Source organism: Uloborus diversus, chromosome 5 (assembly GCF_026930045.1).
Source record: "Uloborus diversus isolate 005 chromosome 5, Udiv.v.3.1, whole genome shotgun sequence".
Classification (NCBI taxonomy): Eukaryota; Metazoa; Arthropoda; class Arachnida; order Araneae; family Uloboridae; genus Uloborus; species Uloborus diversus.
In genome coordinates this window covers 65717111-65739520 of record NC_072735.1, presented here as the reverse complement: position 1 = coordinate 65739520, position 22410 = coordinate 65717111, and the positions used below count along the sequence as shown (strand labels likewise).

Sequence of the window (22410 nt, the reverse complement as noted above, 5' to 3'; positions counted from 1 at the left end):
CATCATAAATCTATGCCGAAATGAAAAATGAAACACACCAAAGTCAATGAGAAAAAGGAAGAATTTTTTACATATGTGAAAAACAATTTCTATTCTGTTTTTAACTTTATTTTGCATTTCAAACTGGCTGAAGAAAAAACCGCTAAGAAATGAATACTGTTAGCGTTAGTACGGTTTTAAAATTGTGTCTCCGATTTTTTTTCTTACCGCACAAATTTGAGTTGAGCAGGCTATACTGTGAATAAAAATTTGTTTATATGCCAATAGATACTATAACACTATTAAAATATGAGCGGGGGTAATGCATGCATTAGGTTAAAGCGAGGTAAATAGATACATTAGTGGATCAAATTTACCCTGAATAACTTTAATACCAAATGAGATATTAAGGCTGTGTTAATGATTGAATAAATTTTTGCTTCTTATGTTTGAATTTTTTTAAAAAATGGAATGTTTAGATAATTTTAATTTTATGTATCTATTTGTGACACTCTAAAATATTTTACTTTTCAGCTGTCAATCTCGCTTGTCAAACAACATACAAAATCACATGCCAAGAAAGGTGAATAAGTTGCGAGCGTAAGTTAATTTTCACTGGTATTTTGCCTACATATAAGGTTAGTGTGTGTGTGTGTGTGTGTGTACATGTGTGTGTGTATGTGTGTGCTTGAAAATAAGGAAACATTGCAGAAGACTTCAATTTATGATCGAACGACGAAAAGAATATGTTAACGACGCATGCGTTTTTTCCCAAAGGTTTTAAAATCTGCTCCAAATGAGCAGTGTGCGAAAATACAGTTTTTGTTTCCGTTAATATTTCATTACTGTCAGCTCATCACTTATTTTCGCAATTTTTGTGAGTTCACCATATTCGCGAAATCTTATGTGAACTTCAAGAAATATTTGGACTTTATATAAATTTCGGTTCTGTTAATATAAAATTCGCGAAATTTTCAGCTTTCAAAATGATTCATTTTATTTCATTTTCGATGAAATTACGGTTTACGACAATAAAAGCTTTAACAGTATTAAATGTAATCTACATTGTATTCAAGAGGTATAACGTATGACACTTACATTTTATATTTTCCTTTTAAGAGTGAAAATTGCTTTTTAAGTCATTGGTATAAAATTTGTTAATGGTAGAGAGAGTAATCCTTCTATCCTAGGGGTGGACAATTCCAAAGTCAACTTTTACTTCTAAGCTTCGTAGCAGAAACTTCACAAATTCTTGAGAAAGGTTGCAGACTATTTCTTAGCAAAAAAGTTTCTTTCTTCTAAAAAACTAAAATTTTATGCAGAAAAAATTCTTAAATTGCTGCGAATAAATATTCTTACTGCATTTCTTGGGTGCTAGGATATAATCCACTTGTGGTTTTCATGCTTAGAATTTTATTTTTATGCATTTTACGATTCATCTAATGTTGGTTTATCTTGCAGACTATTTTTGTGGTTTTTTAATCTGCATAGCAGATTGCTGAAAAAAATTATGCTCCCGGGCTTTCAAGTAATACGATCAAAAAAGATTCTTTGTTCATTTGCACCTAGTTTACATGGCCATTGTTCGACTATCCGTGATGTCTTATTTCCTATATAAAGATTAATTAGCACATAGATTAAGTAAAGATTAATTCAGCACACATTATCTAGAGCTGAATGCATTAAAGGAAAAGGACTCTGAAAATGTTTACTACAGAGTTAAAAACGCAGCATGTTTTCCTTCATTTTAGCCATAAATGAGAAATTTTCATCCAAGTATAATTTTTACCTTTTAGAAAATTCAGTCGCTCGACGTGGGTGTCGATATTATTTTCCTTCTTTGTTCTCCCATTCTAAAAACAATTAGAGAAGATGCGATAATCATTGTCTTTTTTTCAATAGAATTTAAATGAAGGTTGATGTTTAAGAATGAATGCACGAAACAGACTTCAAAAAAAAAATAATAATAATAACTTCTCTGTCAAATACAAATTAATAAAGATTCATAGAGAAACTAAGTATATATTAACTCTGTTTTTATTCATAAATAATGTATTTTATTACGAAAGCCATGATATGATTATTTTTAGTTTTGTACAAGTAAAAAATGGCTGCTTTCTTCTTCTTCTTCTTCTTCTTCTTGAAGAAAAGGCTTTTAACATCAATATTGGAATGTTATTGATTTTATTTTAGCATAAGTATTTAAATAAATTCAATTTCAGGTCCTCTGGATGCCAGCCGAGTAATCGCAAGCGGAAATTGTCAAATGAACGCCATGAACCATCTAAAGAGTTGAAAACTGGTGATGACAACGACAAGTCGAGAGCGAATGAGATCATAGAAAGGCTATCGAACGATGTGGTTTTATCCAAAAGTGACTCTCAGAGAGAACATCAAATTTCTGATGCTTGTCAAGCATCGAACAGCAATACGAATAACCACCATCAAAACTTGACGGTGGGTTTTGTAAATTATGAAAACAGTAACAATAGCAATCAACTTCAGCCATCTTTATTAACAGGGTATATCAATTGTGAGACGACGTCTCGTAACAATAACTTTGAGAACTTAAGCCGCAGTGTAAATAACTGTGAACAAAGCAATAAAAGTTTTGAAAGGGAGGAAAAACAGGTTGTACAGAGGGTGGTGGAGGAGGCTATGGACGCTGTGATTCGCGAGGAAGAAAAAGACATGGATGAAGATACTAGGAGGATACGAGAAGCAGAAGCTGCTTTAAGGTCTTTGTCGGGCGACTTTGAGCCTGAAACCGGAATGGACATTTTTGCAGGTGTAGTGACTACGGAACGCCCCTTTTTCGAAAACTTATTCGAAAAAAAGGAAGAAGTGGCCCCCAAGACAGCTGAAGTGGTCACGAATTCTTGGAAAGATGTGGTAACTCTGAGTGCATCCTCTAGTTCGTGCTGTAGTAGCGAGAGGTCACCATTAAGGTCGCCAATTCTTTCACCAGTGGTTAGTACGAACATCAAAGAAGAGAGAAGGGACGAACCTGAACCCATGTCTGAAACAAATACGCCATACCAGCAGCCTAAGGACGAAGAATATTCACCTCAGGGAGCGCTGCGAGTGCCACAACAGCAACAACACCCTCAAATTCAGCCAGTGCCACAGACGCCAATCAGTTCACCAGAAGCCAGCTTCAGTGTACCAACCTCAGTGGACGCTAAGCCTCAAAGCTGCACGAGCCAGTACAGCTCGGCAGATGAGGTTTTTGACGAGTTTACACCTTTGCCTGTACAGCCCCAAGAAGACAGTCGCAGTGTCGACGGCATGACCAACAGTACTGCTGGACCGGTAGTTAACGAGAGTGAACCGTACGATGTCGCAAGCTTACTGAAAATAGAAGGTAAGAATAATTCGTTTGTCTTTCTTCGCACTAATGAGCGGAGCTAAGTCTAATTTTTCAGCTTTAGCACCAATTAGTGTACTAACGAGTGTAAGACAAAATCTTGTATCTCCCCCCCCCCTTCCTGTGAAAGAAAATTTATTAATTACTTCCTTCCTTCCCATTTGCAGTTCGGTGTCGTATTAATACCCCCGTCTTTCCAATTATCATATCCCAAAGTGAAAAAGAATCGTTTCGCCGCGGCAGAATCTGAAAAGTTTCCTGTTTTCAATTATTTCATAATTATTTCGCTGCCTCAGAGTTCTCCTTTTACGCTGTCGGATATATGCATAGAAGAAGTAATATTAAGTGCCAAGACTGCGCATGTTACTTACAAGTTACTTGCCGCACTTGGCCTGCAGGGCAGAAGGATTTATGTATAAAAATGAATAAAATTACAAGTATCAGCACTCTTCGCAACCTTTTGCGAAATTTATGTTCGAGTCCTTACTCTCAATAATTTTGGACGAAGATCTTTGTTGCCACTTTTGGAAACGTTATTGAAAATTTATGTCTGAGGCTAAAATTTCTTAAATTTCTGTTCTGATGCAGGAATTCTACATTACAACACGAACGTAATTTTCCAAGATTAAGACGTTCATAAGAATAGTTTATGTAGGGGGTAATTAGGGAGCATTTAATAAAAACTAGTATGAAAGTAATGAATGAAAGTTTAAAGTTTTTTAAAATTCTCTCCTCATTTTGAACTTTAAATTTTGTCACTATCATAGCAGTGACAATTTATTTCAATAAAAATGAAACAAAAAGCATATAACTATTTTTATTTTCCTGTTTTTATACATATTTACATATAATTTGTTTACTTGATGGTTAAAACAAATATGTCACCAATTATTCTTTAAACGTATATCTATTATACGTTTGTTTTAAAAAGTACGTTTAAACCGATGTATTTTCGGGTGGGAGAGGGATTTATTATTCATGTAAACATTTAAATTTATTTAATGGATTTTTAGCATTTTTCTGGTGTTTCTTCATTTATAAGCTCCGTTATTTTGTATTGATAAAGGCGTTCCTTGTGACGCCAAAACACGTCTTTTTTAAATTGATTCTTAGATTATCATTTAACTATAAACCCGGTCTTTGAATAGTAACGTACACAATCCATATGCACTCTTATATTTGCCCTTTACTCTCGGAATTTTAAACTTTGACTTTTTTTTTTCGATATATTTGAACATAAGGAGAAATTTTGTATCATAATATGAAATATCAAGTTTCTGGTGGAAAAAATTGTACATGAAAATGATAACTTGTGCGTGTTACTGGCGTGACCATACGATCACGCCCGCAACACATATACAAATCATTATATTTTAAATGCAAGAAACTTTTTTAGCAATATATCATAATTAAAAGTAAAACATATGATATTTAAAAGCAGAGTTCCAGAAATAAAATGCAAATATATGCATAAAAATGTCCCATTTGTGCAAATGGATTGAGAAAACGGGAACTTCCAAACTTACATGAATTTTTATTTTTAGAAGTGATACTTACTTAGAGGGCAAAGGGTAGAATAGAAGATCAGTCTTGTTTGTATGGATCCCCAGCTGTAGCATGAACTGAACTAATGGAGTAATCATAAAGTGGTTCAAGTATAATCACTCCAGTGGATAAAACAAGTCGGATGCATTTTGATATTAAAATTAATTTTTATGTGTTTTATCAGGGAAAATATTTTTTAGATCGAAATTAGTAAGGTAGCAGTGAGTGACGAGCGCCAAAGAGAAAAGAGCAGTCAATGCGTATTTTACACACGATAAATAACTAATTGCGGATAAATTATAACCAATTAGCTTAAATTTATATTTTACTTAATATAGGAGGATTATTCTATAGAACTAAAACTTTTTGGATAAAACCAGTGAGGTACTGTAATGAAATCGTGCTACATGAAATTAAAAAGAAAAACTTATCTACTATTTTCAGGTTAACCTTTATTCAGACAAACATGCGACTTATGGTCGTATTCACTAATTCATACGATCCTCAATCAGGCTCCCGTGCAGTCATTTGCTTTCTTCAAACAATCAGACGGCTTAAATAGGTGATTTGGGTGTCTGGTGAAGGTTCTAATAGCCGATTTGAACCTAAATATGCAACCCAAACTGCTGTCTGAACACTTCTTCAAATGTTCAGTAAGTTCAGTAAGACACTTCTTCAAATCATCAAACGGTTTAAATCGGTGGTTCAGGTGTCTGAAAAAAGCTCTAATAGACGATTTAAACCTAAATCTGCCACCCGAACTGCTGTTTGAACATTTCTTCAAACAATCAAAAGGCTTCAATTGGTGGTTCAGGTGTCTGACGAAGGCTGTAAAAATCGATTTGAAACTAAATCTGCCACCCGAGCTGCTGTTTGAACCCTTCTTCAAATAGTAAAAAGGCTTCAATCGGCGGCTCGGGCGTTTTATTGCGGTTCAAATCGGTTGGGGAATATGATCAGTTCAAGAATTCACTGAACAAAGCAATATCACTGACTACGCGTACTGTCTACTTACAACAAGCGTTTCAATCCTTGAATGGTCTTCATATTACCCATAATAATCAATTTCAAACGGTTGTAATGCCAACAAATATCGAGTTCACAATATCTTAGATTCGATATTATAAATACCATGTGATTAACCAAAGTACTTCGTGTTGAAAGCCATGTTTTCTACTTTAGAAATTTCGCCGAACAAGATTTTAAAACTTTATAAAATAATCAAAGATGTGAAATACCGGAACTGGTACTTTTTATAGCATAACTAACTCGTAAGGAAGCTAAACATTATTTTGCATTCAAACAGAAAAAAAAAAGAATCTAAGAAGAGGAGTTGTAAGAGCTTTTGAAAATTACTGAACATGTTTCATATTGTGCCTCTGATGCCAAAATATGTCACATTTTAGCTTATTAACTAATACCTCAGTGTTTAACAGAGATTCGAAACTGTATTTCAAGAACATATTATAATTCGGAATAATTAAAATTTAGTATGTGATTTGAATAAATGTCAAAATTTTATTTCATTATTTATTATTACTATTACTATAGTATTATAGTTATTACTATTGTGGTTTTTAAGGTTAATTTTATTGTTGCTGTTGTTCTTTTTGAAATAATATCTTAATAGTGACACAGGAAAGTACAAAAGCTTCCGTGATACAACACAGTAAATTTTAAACCAGACTGAGAATCAACAAAAAGGATTTTATGAGAGTACAAAATTTTTAGCAGTATTAATAATAACTGACTTTTAAAGAGAATCCTCCCGTCTTAACCTCCCTCAATAAACTATGAACTATGCTTTTTTAAACATTACAAATTAAATTACACGTTTGAAGATGTTTGAATACCATTTATTTTTTATGTATTCGACTCAAATCCATCTATTTAAAATATTAAAACCTTTTATAAATTGATCAGAAAATAGGGAAAGCGCGGAAATGGTGCTGCCATCTGTTGTCATTTTAAAATTTTATTCCTTCCACTCTACGTTTCATATTATTGCGAACATAAATCACACCTTTTCTAACTCTTTAAAGTGATAAAATTGACAATAATTTGATGAATGCTTAATATTAATTCCCCTCTTTTATGAACACTTCTAGCGTTTTTTCATAAAGGAAGTTCAAATTGTTCTCAACAAAATTTGAGAACAATTAGAGAAAAATGTGGATGTTGTGGATGAATAACTTAATGATCTAATTATTTAAATCTCATGCAGCGATTCAAATTTATTGGTTTGATTACTTACAAAAAAAAACTATTATTTGAAGCATCGCTGCCAAATTTAATGTATTTTTTCCTTGAATTAATTTTTGAATTCAACATAAGATTCTTTCTCACAGCGGAACTGAAATATTTCTCAGAAAACGTGGTAAAACTTTTGTGACAGTAGAGTATCGTAACTAATTTTTCAGAACGAAATTCATCATTTGCTTTTGCCAAAAACAATGTTTAAAAATCGTTCAGTAAAGAATAAAACATGTCATTTTGATGAGTTCTGAAATGCTGATTGACTGAAGAGAAAATTTTGATCATTATATAGAACTCTTATGACAAAGAAAACTGTTAGACATAAGTATTTGTATCAGTACATCGTGTTTCCGTCTTTTTAAGTGGTAAGTATTTTTTATTCATAGGTTTTTTTTATTATTATTATTATTAAAAACCACGCATTAGATGCAAAGCAAAACAAACCTGGAGTTTGGTAAAATTCAAAAATGCCGAAGATATTTGAGGAAGTGAGAAGCAAAGGGATATAAGTAGACAATTTAAAGTTTAGAGTAAATTACGTTTGAAGTTCCGATCATGGATAGGCTTTCACTGAAATTTTTTTTCTCAGTTTTTGTACTACCATTAAAGAGGTTTTGTACTGGTTATCTCTTTTTTTTTAATTTTGCCACTTACATCCCTTTGCTTCTCACTGCCTCATTTATTTATTTATTTTGACTTTCGTGATGTAATACGGTGTTTAAATATTTTTTATTGGAGTTGTGAAAAAGGTGGAAAATTAAGCATCACCAAGTTAATGGGAAACAAAGGATAAGTAGAATAAGCATTCTCGTAAAAACTTGAATCTGTAAAAGCCCCTCCTGCCCCAAACGAATATATAACGACCAGGACCTGCTCGAGCGTGAACTAGATGACGACGTTAATATTTAGTTTACGACTCCGAGTTCTCTGGTACTACTGGATCAAACAACAGTGATACCTCTAAAACCATTAACTACCTCATCAACTTTTCTGTGGCCAACAGGAATTGAAGCAAAGCAGTACTGCTCCGGAATAAGAGGACATGGGAACCTTTAGAGGAGGAAAATGTTAAATTACTTCGAAAAGAGTAAGGGAAAGCTATTTATTATCAAAAAATAGCCGCAGAATATAAATAACACCTGCCACTAACAGCTTTGGTCCCCGCTAATCCCAAAGATTCCTCTGTTCTTCATTTCAAAGGGGGGAAAGCAGTTTAGGAGGTAGAAATTTTAGTGTTTCTAGTGATTTTTTTTCTACAAAAAAGAAATTCAGAATTTCGTTAAACTTTGAGAATATTCTATTCATCTTTTGAAGTACACTTTGTATTTATTTTTTTTTTCAAATAATTTCCACGAGAAATGGTGGAGTTAAATCCTCCTCCCCATGGGCGACCGCCATAAGAGCTTGTTGCTGGTGAGCATTACAGAAATCACAATTTTTGTCTGTAATCATTACAATATTTCTCTCTTCTAAACAACATATTTCCTGAGCATAGAAACCTAATTGTGATCAAAAAAAGTTGAAAACTGCATGTTTTTGAGGTGTTTGATTACAATGTCATGTTTTTCTACCACTTTTTTCACATTTCTAGTATGAAAAAAATATTTTTATCAATAATATCATTCCAAAGTTAGTTTCATATAAAGTATAATTGAATAAAGGATATTTACACAAACTTTCAGAACGATTGCTCAAAAACTCTTTGAGCTAGAATGCCCATCAGTTGAAAAAAAGTTGTTTCGAGAAAAAAAACATACTGTGAACGTTTTCATATCCCCACAGTCACTTAAGTGCTCATAGCATCGAAACTAATTGTAGTTTTTCACTGATATTTTGGCAACATATTCTTGAAAAGTTTTATCATCATTTTATGACATTTAAAAAAAAGCGGATTTTTTGACCCATCTAAACTGGGTAAACCCTTAAAGCACACATAACAGTTCTGTTTTATTTCCTGTTCACAGCCACGAGTTTCACTCCAACGAAGCCCTATCCTTCGTCGTGCGCACCCCAGCTCATAGACACGCCACTGTCTAGTGAGGAATGTGCCAATATCCAATCACTGGTGGAGTCGGACGGCTACGGGATGCACACGGAAGCTTACCCCAGGGAAACGCACCAGATGCACGACATGAAGCCGAGCATACAAGACATCCGACAGCAAATGCATCTCCACCACCAGCAAGTGCCACCACCACCCCACCAACAGCAGTACTGCCGAATGGAAGAGAGTTACGGGGATTATTACGGGCCGCCCTATGGGTGTCCTCCCTCAAGCCCGGCATCCAGAAGGTAAATGCTGGACTCACGAAACTGATTCCCAAAAACATTTGTTGCAATTTATTCAGGGTGATCCAAACGTCACACCCTTCGTTATAAAATATTTTATGTTTAAAATTCCATTGATTTCAGATACAAAGTAAGGTAAAACACCAGTAGCGGCCACTTCTTCAGTAGTCGTCAGTTCAAGGTTTAAAACGCACTAGTAGTAGCCACAGAGAAGTATACTTTTAAACTGTAGGTCACCAATATTAATTGCCCCTGTTGAAACTCAACGAGCGTTTTATAGCCCAACCTTTTCTAAATTACCCCAATTTCTAAAACATACCAGATTTTCAATTTGTTCAATTTTTATCAATTTTTTCTCAAACCTCAAATTTGATCCAGCGGTGGCTACTCCAAAATCTGAAAATTTCAGTAGTGGCCATCTGACATTCTCCCATCCGAAATATATACATTACTTACTTTAAATACAAAAAACTGATAAATAAAATTGACTCAATATGATAATTACACTAAGCAGCAACCAAAAATCACATTATTATTGTTCATTTATTTCTACAAATTACAAAAGTAAACTGGAAGTGATCGCTACTGAAGTACTGGCCACTACTGGTACCTTAGTTAAAAAAATAATATTTTTCCAAATGCCACGCCAAGCCATTCTTATTTTTATTTTCTGCACGCATTGATACTTTCAGTAGCTTTTATATTATAATGCGGTTAAGGTAATTTTTTCCCCAGGATCGGGAATTTTGTCGAATGCAACGGCATGGGAAGGGGGAAAAGTATGATAAACGAATAGGTTTTCGGTGAGTTAAATTCTCGTATTCTAAATATTAACATAACCGTCGACGAGGACTTAACCATCTAATTTGATATGCAGCTTTCAGTTCTTTAACTACACGAACAAGATAAACGTGAAACTTCAAAATCAAAAGGTCTGTGAGCAGTCTTATATCATAAATCCGTCTGTGACGCCCTTCCTGACTGAAAGCGAGTTGAACACTTTGCGCTTAACATTTTCTATTTCATGCTAGCCCAGCAAAGATGGATACTTTCTGAACTCAAACATTTCAAGTTGTCTTAAAGCTGTTTGTTAATCCAAAGAGTGTTTAGCCTTGTTGAGAGCAGAAACATTCGAAAACTTGTTAATGAAAGCCAGTTATTTGAACATTGTATTCTCTAACGCTCGAAAATAATATGAAATTTTTACATTTATTTGTTGTGTTTATCCTGTCCTGGTACCCATTTATTTAGGATGAAAAATCTTTTTAGCAGAATAATAGTAGTTATAAAGTAAATTGTAAATAAAGACAAAAAATTAATTTCTTTGTGGAAACTTAAACAAGTAAAGAGTTGTGGATTATGAACTTTATAAACTTTTCAAACTTCGCAAATATTTTCCACATCCACCTGGGTGACCCCCATATTAGCAAAGCCATTTCACATTGATACGGCTTTAAGACGGACAGCCACTAAAATCAAAATTTCTATACTTACGCTTTATACTTTTCAGATCTGAAATTTAACTGTCTCTAACTATGTCTAACTACCCTACATTTTTTGTTTTCGGGCCTGGCGTCGCACTATGTTAACAAGTCAACACGAGGTTTTTTTTTTTTTTTTCGTTTAAAATTGTAATTCTAAAACTTTTGTGTGTCTGTCGTCTCGAAAGAGGTGTTACAAATAGACTCAGAGAAAGAAATCTTTTGATACATTTTTAATAAATATAAATATGTTATGCATTCCATTTCTGATTATGATTCCAAAAATTTTGAAGATTTTTTAGAAATTGAAGCTATACCAATAGCTGCAATTCTACATTACTGCAAATATATTTTTAAAAAACCAAAACAAAAAGAATTTTCTAAGGCATTTTTCAATTTTATTGCTGTCCAGGTATCACCTGCTAGACAACAAGCTACAGGATAAGCGTCCCATGTCCTTCGAGGAACACCTGTTGCCTCTACCTGAAGATGACCACCCTCTAGTGATAGACGAGGGGCGGCCACAGCCTCCACAGCCTCACCGCTACGGGAGCATAGAAGACGAGGACGATAGCAATTCCCTACAATCATGTAGCCAACAGAGCGGCAGCACGCCCCATTACAACAACTGCTGTGAGATGATGTCTTCCCCACACTCGGATATGGGGGACGGGAGGAGGATGTTGGAGTGTCAACAACCCTCGCCACAAGATCCATCTCTTCGAGGTAAGGTTATCTAAATTTTTTTTGAGATTCCTTCGGTACAGCAGCTGCACACTTTTCTCGTGCTAAGCCTTGGAGTGGTCTTGCATCAGACCTGATTACCTAAAAGGCTCGGGAAGCTTAGGCTTCCCCCCTTAGAATTTTTAGGGGGCCTATATACCACTGTAAAACTGTGCTCAACAATTCCAGTTTCTGCTTTTGACTGCGTTTTTTAAAGAGATTGCAAACATTTGAACTTGCAAAAAAAAAAAATGTTTGAAAGAATTAAATTATTGAAAGTAAGGACAGACACATTTGACAAAATGTAGCTACAAGCTAGATTTTCAAATGTGGGATTTAATTCAACTCTGTCACAATGTACTTTTATGACATTTAATTTCCTTTGTTAAGTGTCAAATATGATTCAACATATTAGTGCCCAAATTAGCTGAGTATTCAAGTGCAACATATGTAAGAAACAAAACTTCTGTCAGTTGGTAAGGTGTAATAAACTTAACTCTGAATTCTGCTCGGCCACTTAGCATTAATCAGTGTTGCATCAATGTGCATAAACAGGCCCGTATCTTTGTACCCGCAGCTCGCTGGGGGGGGGGGGGGGTCGGACGTTCCTAAGAGTATCAACGGTTCAAGAAATTGAACAAAAAATGAAAAAAACTAGCATTAAGACTTATTAACGTTGCGATTATACACTGCTGGCTTCAGGGGACGGGCCCCCCAGATTTCGTTGTAGGTTGACCCAAAATCTATAGATACGAGTCTGTACATAGGAGTTTTAGAAACATTTCCCCAGACAAAAAGTGGGGGGCCCCAAAAGGAGGACGAGCTTCTTCTTATTTCAGAGGTTAATCGGGCACTGGTCTTGTCACCGGTTCCAATTATACTCCTGGTGCTTTTCGTGCTGCTGTGAATGGCAGTTTTAGATAATTCCATACGCATTAATTTTAATAATAACTGGGCATGATTGCCTCCATGCCCATCTCCTCCGTTTTAATATCGTTGACTCACCTGTATATTTATGCTCAACCGGAGAAGATACATCTAGACGAATAAACTGGCACTATCTCGTACTTCTATTGCATAAAAATACTTTGGAGCAACTAGCTTTATGAACCCATAGTCAACAGATTGGCATTTGAGGAATAAATAGACTTTCTAAAATTGTGCCTCTTGCCACTGTTGTCAAGGCCTGATTCACTAATATGTCTATGAGACCTGACCTAGGACCCCGAAAATTATAGATCACACAGAAAGTTGTAGAAAACTTCTATTTTAATTGTTTATTACAATGCTTAAAATCAAAAGAGACGTATATAATGCACAGCAATTTGACTCTTAAAATCCAAACAGCTCTTTTTTTTTTTTTTTCGCTATGTAGTATTTCATTTAGGGTAGTTTGCACTCTCAGTGTACTGCTTATAGTATATGCAATGTTATAGCGGGTGTGTGGTTGTAGCTCTAGCCTTTACAGCACTTTCTTCAACTGTTCTGTTCAAGGGGTTTTCTACTGATATATGGCATATCTTAAAATTTCTAATTCGCGCCCTGAGTGTTGTAACGCTATATTTTTTTCTTACTGGAACGCAAAACGAAAGGGGGGGAAACTAACTCGTTGACGTCTTGCTTTAGTAATCGATCGGGGGAGGGAAAGAGATTAGACCCTCAGCAATATAATTGCGTCAAATTACAATACATGGACAAAACTTTTAATATTGATGCATTAAAAAAATATTGCTCTATTTATTGGTTACTGTAAACGACATTGAAACGAAAAAAATGCCAAATGCCAATTAAATTCGGTAAGTAAGGACATCTCTCCTTTCCCCGCTTGCTAATTTTGGTTTACGAGCTTTAAAATAATATTAGTTTTTAAGATGCTTGGTGTCAGAATACGTGTATTCATTACAATTTGATTTATCTAATGCCCAGTTTTATTAAATATTTTTCCTCGCTTACTTGAAAGATCTTCATAGATTGTATGGTTTGTTCCTTCAGTCATACTCAAAGGATAAAAATCGTCCTTAGATATTATGTAAAAAACTAACTACCCATCTAGAACAAACGGGCAATCCCGCTGCAACGTCCCCCATATGAAAAAAAATAAAACAATCGAAAGGATACATTTAAAAAAAAATGATAAAAGTAAAAACAGTTCCCTGAATTAGCGAAAATCACCTCCCCCCTCCCGATGTAAAATAAACACATTCTTCAACTAAAATGACTAAAGACTCTTTAAAAAAGGAAAAACAATTCTTTGAAATTTGAAATATTTCGCCAAATAAACAAAAAATACAATAAATTATATTAACAGTAGCTTTTAAATGTAAAAAAATAATCACGTAACTCTCTTGTTTATGGCAAAAGTCGCCAAGTCACCACGTTACTGTAATCCAGTCGATCATAAAGCGAAGCGAACTCCGACTGATTAGCGGTCCGATCTTTTGAACGAAAACTTTTAAATCCCGCTCTTTCGCTGAGTATTTGTCTGACTTGTTATCTTTCCTTGTGTACTTGGATGATCTTCATATATTGCTTTCCACCAAAGATAAAAACCTTCCACTGCACTGATCTTTTGCATACAGAGCTACCTGTTGGACTAAAATAAAATCTGTTTCGTCTTTAAATTCCACTATCTTTTCCTTTAAGGGTTATCGAACTAATCAATACATTATTAAATTGTTTTTACCATTGGTGCCGAAACTCAGATATATTTGAGCCGATAAAAAAAAATGTTGCTAGGTACGGTACTTTCTGATCATTTGGTTAGGAAAAAATAAAGCACTGATCCGGCCACATGATTCAACTACGACGAAAGAAGACGCGTTTACCCGATTTTTTTCCAGTACTTTAGTTTAAATTATATCTCGGGACCTAAAATCGTTGCTTTCAACAAAAATGAAGGCTTCACTCTCTCTCTCTCTCTCTCTCTCTCTCTACGTTTTATCTATTCTCAATTGACGTATTACAGTAGGAAATTTCATTACAAAAAGCTGAGCTGGCTTTCTTATTGTCCTTTGGCAACGGGTTAAATATTTATTTCAGTTCTCACTCAACAATAGGTTAATGTAAATATTAATCATTTGGGAGATATAACCATCCAATGTTTAAATTAATTAATTAATTAACAAAAACGTTTCCGATTCGATCCATCGTGCTTCGAAACCATGCTTGCCACAACTTAATTACACACAAAAAGTTTGATCAAAATCGGTCCAGCCGTTAAAAGCCTTATGGTGACAAACGTTCGCACAGAAGATTTTTATATATTAAGATATAAAGAGTCCAGGGTCCCGGTATCCTCCCCAAATTAGAAAAAGTTATAGGTAATAAGTAGTTATTATAGGGGATTTTCGAAACTAGGTGCACCAAATACAGTTAACCCCTGCTAATTCCATTACCTGAGCAATGCCGGTTACGGGAATGCTAGTGGAATATAAGTAGATATTAATTGAAATTCCTGTTCCGCCGCGTTCTGCTCCCACCACACCCTTTCTTCTTGCACTTGTCATTTTAAGATGGATGTTTTTTTTTTTTTTTTTTTTACAGCCGAAGCAGATCCTTAGTCTTATTGGTACCTAGCTAATTTGGGGGAAATTGCAGTTCCACTACTGGGTTGTTTTCTGCGAAAAATAGTTAACTGAAAGAGTTGCGAAGAATAATCATGTAAAATAGCTTTGGAAGGCAAACTAAACTCTCTTTAAGCAAATTAATTTCCTTTTTCTTCTCTAAATAGTTATTCCAGCATATGAAAAAGCATTTTTTACTGAACTAAACGCATGCATTGCTTAAAATAACTTTTCATATTCATGTTTCTACACTATAATGTTTTGATTTATTCCGAGGATTAAGAGTTATTAAAGATATCTAGCAAAATTAAACTTTCATAGTTTGCAGCACATAAAAAGAGAAAATCTATATTTTTGCAAACATTAAAAACTTTGCGTAGGTTTAAAAGTGATTATTGAATGACGCATTTGAAATCTCAGTCCTTTTGCATCCTGTAAATATTTCAACTATTTTGAAAGTTGGAAATCATTGTAACATATACTGGCCTAAATGTGCTTATTTTAGATTTAATTTTAACAATTCATTTTATTATTTTTTTTTTATTTTTTTAACTGCAGCTGTTCTGAAATTACTGGTAGGTAGCTAATTATTTTCGGAAAAATATAAGTAGTAAACACTTAATTTAATAGGTATTAATAAAAATTTATCAATGTTCCAAAGTTTTGTAGAATAACATGGAATGTTGTATTTTGTTCATTTTATCAAATGCACGCAAATCAATTCTTAATTATTTTTTAAAGGATATTTTTCTACTGAATTGGATTTTTTTTTTTTTTTTTTTTTTTTTGCTTTCTATTTATGATTTATATAATAAAAAGGGCATAAAATTACAATTCTTACTTAGCAGTAATTTCTCAAACTATGCACAATTTCTTAACACACATATAGGATATATTTTATATAATTCTGTTATTCATCATTATTTTTTTTCTATGTCCGACTTAATAGCTGCTTGCAGAATTGAAAACTTTCTTGTTGCTATAAAACTGTTAAGTGCCTACCCAAAGCTTCGTAATAGTAAAGCTACCGAAGAAATAAAGTAGACTCCGCTCACTCCGATCATGGTTAAAGTCATCAATTGCTTGTTGTTATCAAAGTCATTTGATCTCAATTTTCTCTATTCTTTTGCAAGTTTAAATTCTTGCTTTAAAAGATTGTTTATCAATTTTCACATCAAAAATCGTGTTTGAAACAAAGAAAAACTGCTTCGCCTACTCATTATTTTACAAAAAAGGTAACCAAGATACTCACTAAAAATGATAAAAACTCTATCAGATGCAATTTCTCGAGAGTTTAAGTCCTAGATGTTCAAAATATCTCGTTAGCTTTCACATTAATACAATCAGAAGTTTACCAGACCAGATTATTGTAGGAAAAAATGGAGGATTTAATTGATGAATCATATGAAGAATACCTTGTGATTGGGCCAATTTTGAGCAATTTATAAGTTGACTTCTGGGAGACACTTTAAAAATAGTAAATCTTTTATTGGTTGTGTATAATTTTATATTTTAATGGAAATGTACAATGTATAGTTATGAAGGTTTTTTTTTTCTTTGGAAACTTAGTAAATATGATTTAAATCGGAAAATGCATCTTGTTTCGTGATTAGTTTATTATTGTCGAAATCATTGTTTCCAAAAAAATCACATTAAACGGAGACTTCTGTATCCGAGTCTACAGCATTTCTGTACCCTTTAACCGCCCCCTGGAAAAATTTGGAATAACGGACTTAATTTTTTTACGTGGCATAGATAAATAATAATCCAAAACACTCAAAAACCATATGAGGCAGTGAGAAGCAAAAGGATGCAAGTGGACTATTTTAAGTTTCGAGTAAAACGCGTTTAAAGATCCAATCCCAGGTAGACTTTCATTGAATTTTTTTTTCTAAATCATGCTGTATAGCAGCACCTATCAGGGCTACTAGTACAATCTCTTGCCCCAAAACAGAGGAGAGGTTCACCTACCATGTGTACTGGTTACCTCCAAATTTTTAATTTTGCCACTTGCATCCCTTTGCTTCTCCCTACCTCATGTGTATAAGGGTAAATAAATAACAGACAAAATGTGTATAATATGCCCAGAAACAAAATATAGCCCTTTGTGATTACATGCAAATATTTTTTCTCCTTCCTACTTTGCGATTTGATTTTTGCATTTCAAGCTTGAATTTTTAAGTTATGTTTTTGACATGTCAGCCAGTGGGGTGGGGAGAGGGGGGAGGCAGAGGTGTCACAGATTGAAAAATATTCATCTAGTGCTGCCATCTGTTGTCCGTTTTAAAAATAGAATTGCTAAATAACATCCTCTATTTTTAACTACCGTTTCTTTTAATATTTTATATTATTGAGATACATTTAAGAAAAAGAATTGCTTTCTTTATATATAAATATTAAATGAACGAAATTGTCTGAAAAACTTTCTTGAGAATTTACTGCTGAAGAATTGAACATTTTAGTTTGAATCTTTCCCACTTAGTTTCACGTTGATATATTTCCACGAAACAATTCCGGCTCAGCTACATTTAACTTTTATTATTTAACTTAAAAAATGATGATCCATAGTTAGCATAGAAATATTCTTTTATCAGCATTCTTCTTTTTCATTATTATTGTTATTATTATTATTTCTTTCAACTTTCTTCTAATATTAGAGAACTACTGCTGCAACTCTACTTCACTTGCGGTCAAATTTGGTCGGTCTTTTTGTATTATTATTATTTATTGATTGCACTGGTTGAGTCGTATGTGACACTAAATGTTAATTTGTCTAGATATTAATTGTCTTAGTGTACATTATTAATTAACTTTCTGTAAACTACTTTTGCCTAAATTTCGACGAAAATCTTCCTGCTGCAATCAACTTTTTTAACTAAAATGAATAAAACAACAATTAACACTTACCATAGATGAAGTTTTTTTCTTTTTTTTTCTTTTTTCTTTTAATTTTTCATCGAATATTACTGAATGGCAGCGGTGATTTCATTTTATTCGGAGCGGCATTGTTTGGTCGTTCTTTTTATATTGCATTGATGATTTGTACATATCGCTAAAAAGTGTGTATGTGTGTTTTTTAGGAACATGCAGGGTACTTTTTTTAAAGCATTGACCTATAAAAAAAAATCTTTTACTACCGCAAAATACAACTAAGTAAGAAGGTGCGGTTCCTTAGATTCTATTTAAACAGTAAAATACAGTAGAAATTAAACATCTCTAAAGAAATCGTTATTTAATTTTAGAATTATATAGATGAATTAGGTATCATTATGTTAGAAAGTGCCTTTTTTCTACTCAAAAAAGGAGGAGGGGAATATATTCTAAGATTTCAAAATGCAGGTAGTGTCAAATAAAATTAACAATTATAAGACTTGGTGAAGCATAATAAAATAACACGTAAATAAATCCTTGTTGTTTTCATTTAAGCAAAGGATCGGACATACAGCCAAATTTTGAGGCTTTCAACCGGCACCACAGTGAGTTTCTTCTTTCTTCTCACCTGCCGGGGCAACATTATTGCGGCAACAAATTGTCCTAAAGTCAGTTTTCACTGCATCAAGTCTTTCCCCGTAACAAAAAATAATTTACAGAAACTAGATGACAAAATTAAAGCTTGATCTAATGTGGTATCAGTGGGTATAATCTGAATCATTGCTGAGGTATTTTACTTTCTTATGACCACTTGAAAGACCATGAGTGACTTTTCAACAGGTCACTCACTTTTATTTATGTTGTAGTTACTAAAGTACCATTATAATAGCATAAAAAATAGCTAAATAAATAAAGCATTCTGACAGAAGAATAGTTTCTCCGCAATTTTCAATGTATCAAGTTTCTCTTCGTGATAAAACATAATTTACAGGCGCGAGGATTTGAGGGCTGGTCTTCGTTTTTTGTGCAATATACAAACAGTGGGTATAATATGAGTCATCAACTGATGCTTTAATTTCTTGTGATCACATTCTAGAAAATACAAGTGATTCATCCGTTTTCGAAACTCTATATATTCAAGCAAGTACAACGATATAGAATATATGATAATAACCACATACTCATTAAGATTTAGAATTGTTGCGGAAATGCGAGTACAGTATTTTTAAAATTTAGACCAAACAGGAAAATCGCTTTTTATTTAATGTGTGTGTGTTACGTAGCCCTGGTAGCTTCCAAGTCATCGCTGTCGCATGGACGCTATCCTTCAGCTCTTCTACAGTTTTGGAAGTGTGGGTACATAAACAAGGTCATTAATAGTAGTATTAGAGTCACTCTAATACTACTATTAATGTGCCCTCAAAGCACTACAATAAAATCACACATATTGTGACACGTAAAAAAAGGCTTTTCTTGTTTCGTCGCCGTTTTAAAAACACTTCACCCATATTACCACCTGGTTAACACAGTTCCAAATCTTTATGAGTTGGTGCTTATTTTCAAATGTCGTTGTACTTGCAATATTTTGGATACATAGCGTTTTTGAAAATGAGAATCATTTATTCTGTATTTTCAATGTGTCAGAACTTTTTTTACTCAAAATTCACTAAAATGCCATTATCAAAACAAAATTTACGAAAAAAATAACCTTTTGTGATAGATCAGTTTCTGCTGTTTTCACTGCATTAAGACTCTCCGCGAAGTGAAACATAATTTACAGGCTCAAGATCTTCAGGACTGGTATTCGTTTTTCATGGAATGTGATAATAGTGGGTAAATCGATACCATATCTGATGAATCATCTGTAGTAATTCTGAATTTTCGATGGGGCAGCCACTTTGTTTTTATTTTTAAATTCACTAAAGTACCATTATAATAACAATTGTTTTATAAAAACCTCTTTTGACAGATTAGTCTCTCTGCAGTTTTCACTGCATTAAGCCTCTCCGAGTAATAAACCATAATTTATAGGCTCAAGATTTTGAAGACTGGCATTCGTTTTTATGGAATATGAAAATAGAGGGAATAATCGGCACCATATCTTTTGAATCATTTGTAGTAATTCAGTATTTTTGATGTGGCAGTCACTTTTTTATAACATCTTTAAATTCACTAAAATGTCATTATAATAACAAAGTTTCAAAATAAAAAAACTAGGGTTGGTTGGAGTAAATGGATCAAGGGGGTAAGTGGGTCACCCCCTAAAACTGAAATATGGATAAAGTTTTCAAATTTTTTTGCACTGCTCATGTTAAATTTCATCACAGTGATTGGTTTCGCGTGTATTTGGGCTTCGTGGAATTTTTTTCTCGGTCATAGCATTTAGTCAAAAAAAGAATTATGAAAAAAATTTTGGCGAGTTCAAGCATCATTTTTCAAAGAAGTGTTTCCATGTTAGTTTCTAGTATTTTTTTTTATGATAATTATTTTTTCACTTGTAATTTGACTTAAAGTTTATACAGCAACAAGAATTCTTGTCTAAAATTTTAGTAATAAGTGTTTAAGAGGAGGGGTTCCACTTACTCCGTAAATTTTTGCTATTAGGGGTAAGTGGGTCGCCTCACTACGGGGTAAGTGGGTCCCCCTATAATAATGGAAATTTCAAAATCAAATTCTGATTAAATATTTGTATTGGTGAAATACAAAACAACTATGATGACCTAGTAGGAATTGATAGTCCAGCTACAAAAACTGCTAAAGCTGATGAATATGTATTTGTTAAGCTTATATTAAGATAAACCATAAAGTAGATCTAATGTTGGAAGTTGATGATACAAATTAAAAAATACTGTTGAATTTGCAAAAACAAATAGAAATAGTGACACCTTTTATTGGCATAGTGCAGATGATGTTGTAATAATTAGTACTGAGGATGAATAGTAATGGTTCTTCTTTAACCAACTTTACATAGACGCAGTCAATTAGTGTATCCAACTGCTTTTTCAGCTTATAGTTTTGGCTAACTTACCAAAATAGATCTTAATCAACTATATTAGGTCCATAAAGTACACCTTTATATGTAAAAGTAAAATATATACCTATAGGCTTTCAATAAATTTTATAAATGAAATGGTTTTGTTTCTTGTTTTAAAATTTTCCATGATACTGATTTAAAAGACAGTAAATATCTCATAAATGGATGCATTTGTAAAAAAAAATTATTCACACTAAAAATTGATTTACTTTATCATGTAAGACCCCCTTACCACTTTTTTAGATATGTTTCATTTTAATTCAAATAAAAGGGGGGGGACCACTTGTACCTTACTATGGGGTAAGTAGGACACCCATCCGATTTTTTTTTTTTTTAAATATACTTGTTAAGAATAGGTAAAGCATTATTTTAGAAAATAATGATGAACTTTTGTTTATTAATGATGTTCAAGATAAAATAAGACAATAAGTCTAATTTTTTTTTGTTTCAAAACTTTTTTCAACGTTTCAAAAACGAACTATTCTCAAAGGGGGCCCCACTTACCACAACGAACCAAATTGTGATAGATTTGTTTTTTTTAGTTTTCACTGCATTAAGCCTCTCCACGTAATAAAACATTATTTACAGGCTCAAGATTTTGAAGATTGGTATTCGTTTTTTATGGAATGTGATAATAGTGGGTATAATCAACACTATATGGGATGAATCATTTGTAGAAATTCTGTATTTTTGATGTGGCAGTCATTTTTGATTATTTTTTTTAATATTTAATTCACTAAAATATTATTACAATAACAAAATTTCAAAAACAAAAAGAAAAAACTCTTGTGACAGATTAGTTTCTCTGCATTTTTCACTGCATTAAGCCTCTCTGCGTAACAAAATATTATTTACAGTCTCAATGTTATGAAGATTGGTATTCGTTTTTCATAGAACGTGAAAATAGTGTGCATAATCGATATCATATCTAATGAATCATTTGTAGTATTTCTGTATCTTTGTTGTGGCAGTCACTTTTTTATATCTTTAAATTTACTAAAATATCATCAAATAACAAAATTTCAAAAAAATAAAATAAAACTTGTGACAGATTAGTTTCTGAGCAGTTTCCACTGCATTAAGTGTCTCTACCGCGTACAGACTAAGATTTACAGGCTAAAGATTTTTAAGACGTGTTTTCATTTTCAAGGAATGTGATAATAGTGGGAAAATCGACATCATTTCTAGAGTTTTAATTTCTCATGATCGCTTGTCGACAAATATTTTCAGTACATGGTTTATATATATATATATATATATATATATATATATATATATATATATATATATATATATATATAT

The 22410-nt window shown here is 33.1% G+C and overlaps 1 protein-coding gene across 1 annotated transcript in view; it reads left to right on the top strand.

Annotated features, from left to right (window-relative positions):
* LOC129222951 (uncharacterized) overlaps positions 1 to 22410 on the top strand; it is a 108262-nt gene that overhangs the window by 15919 nt on the left and 69933 nt on the right. Inside the window, exons 3-5 of the mRNA XM_054857513.1 lie at positions 2202 to 3356; positions 9185 to 9439; positions 11330 to 11643. Coding sequence (XP_054713488.1) covers positions 2202 to 3356; positions 9185 to 9439; positions 11330 to 11643 — 1724 coding nt within the window. The remainder of the gene's footprint in view (positions 1 to 2201; positions 3357 to 9184; positions 9440 to 11329; positions 11644 to 22410) is intronic.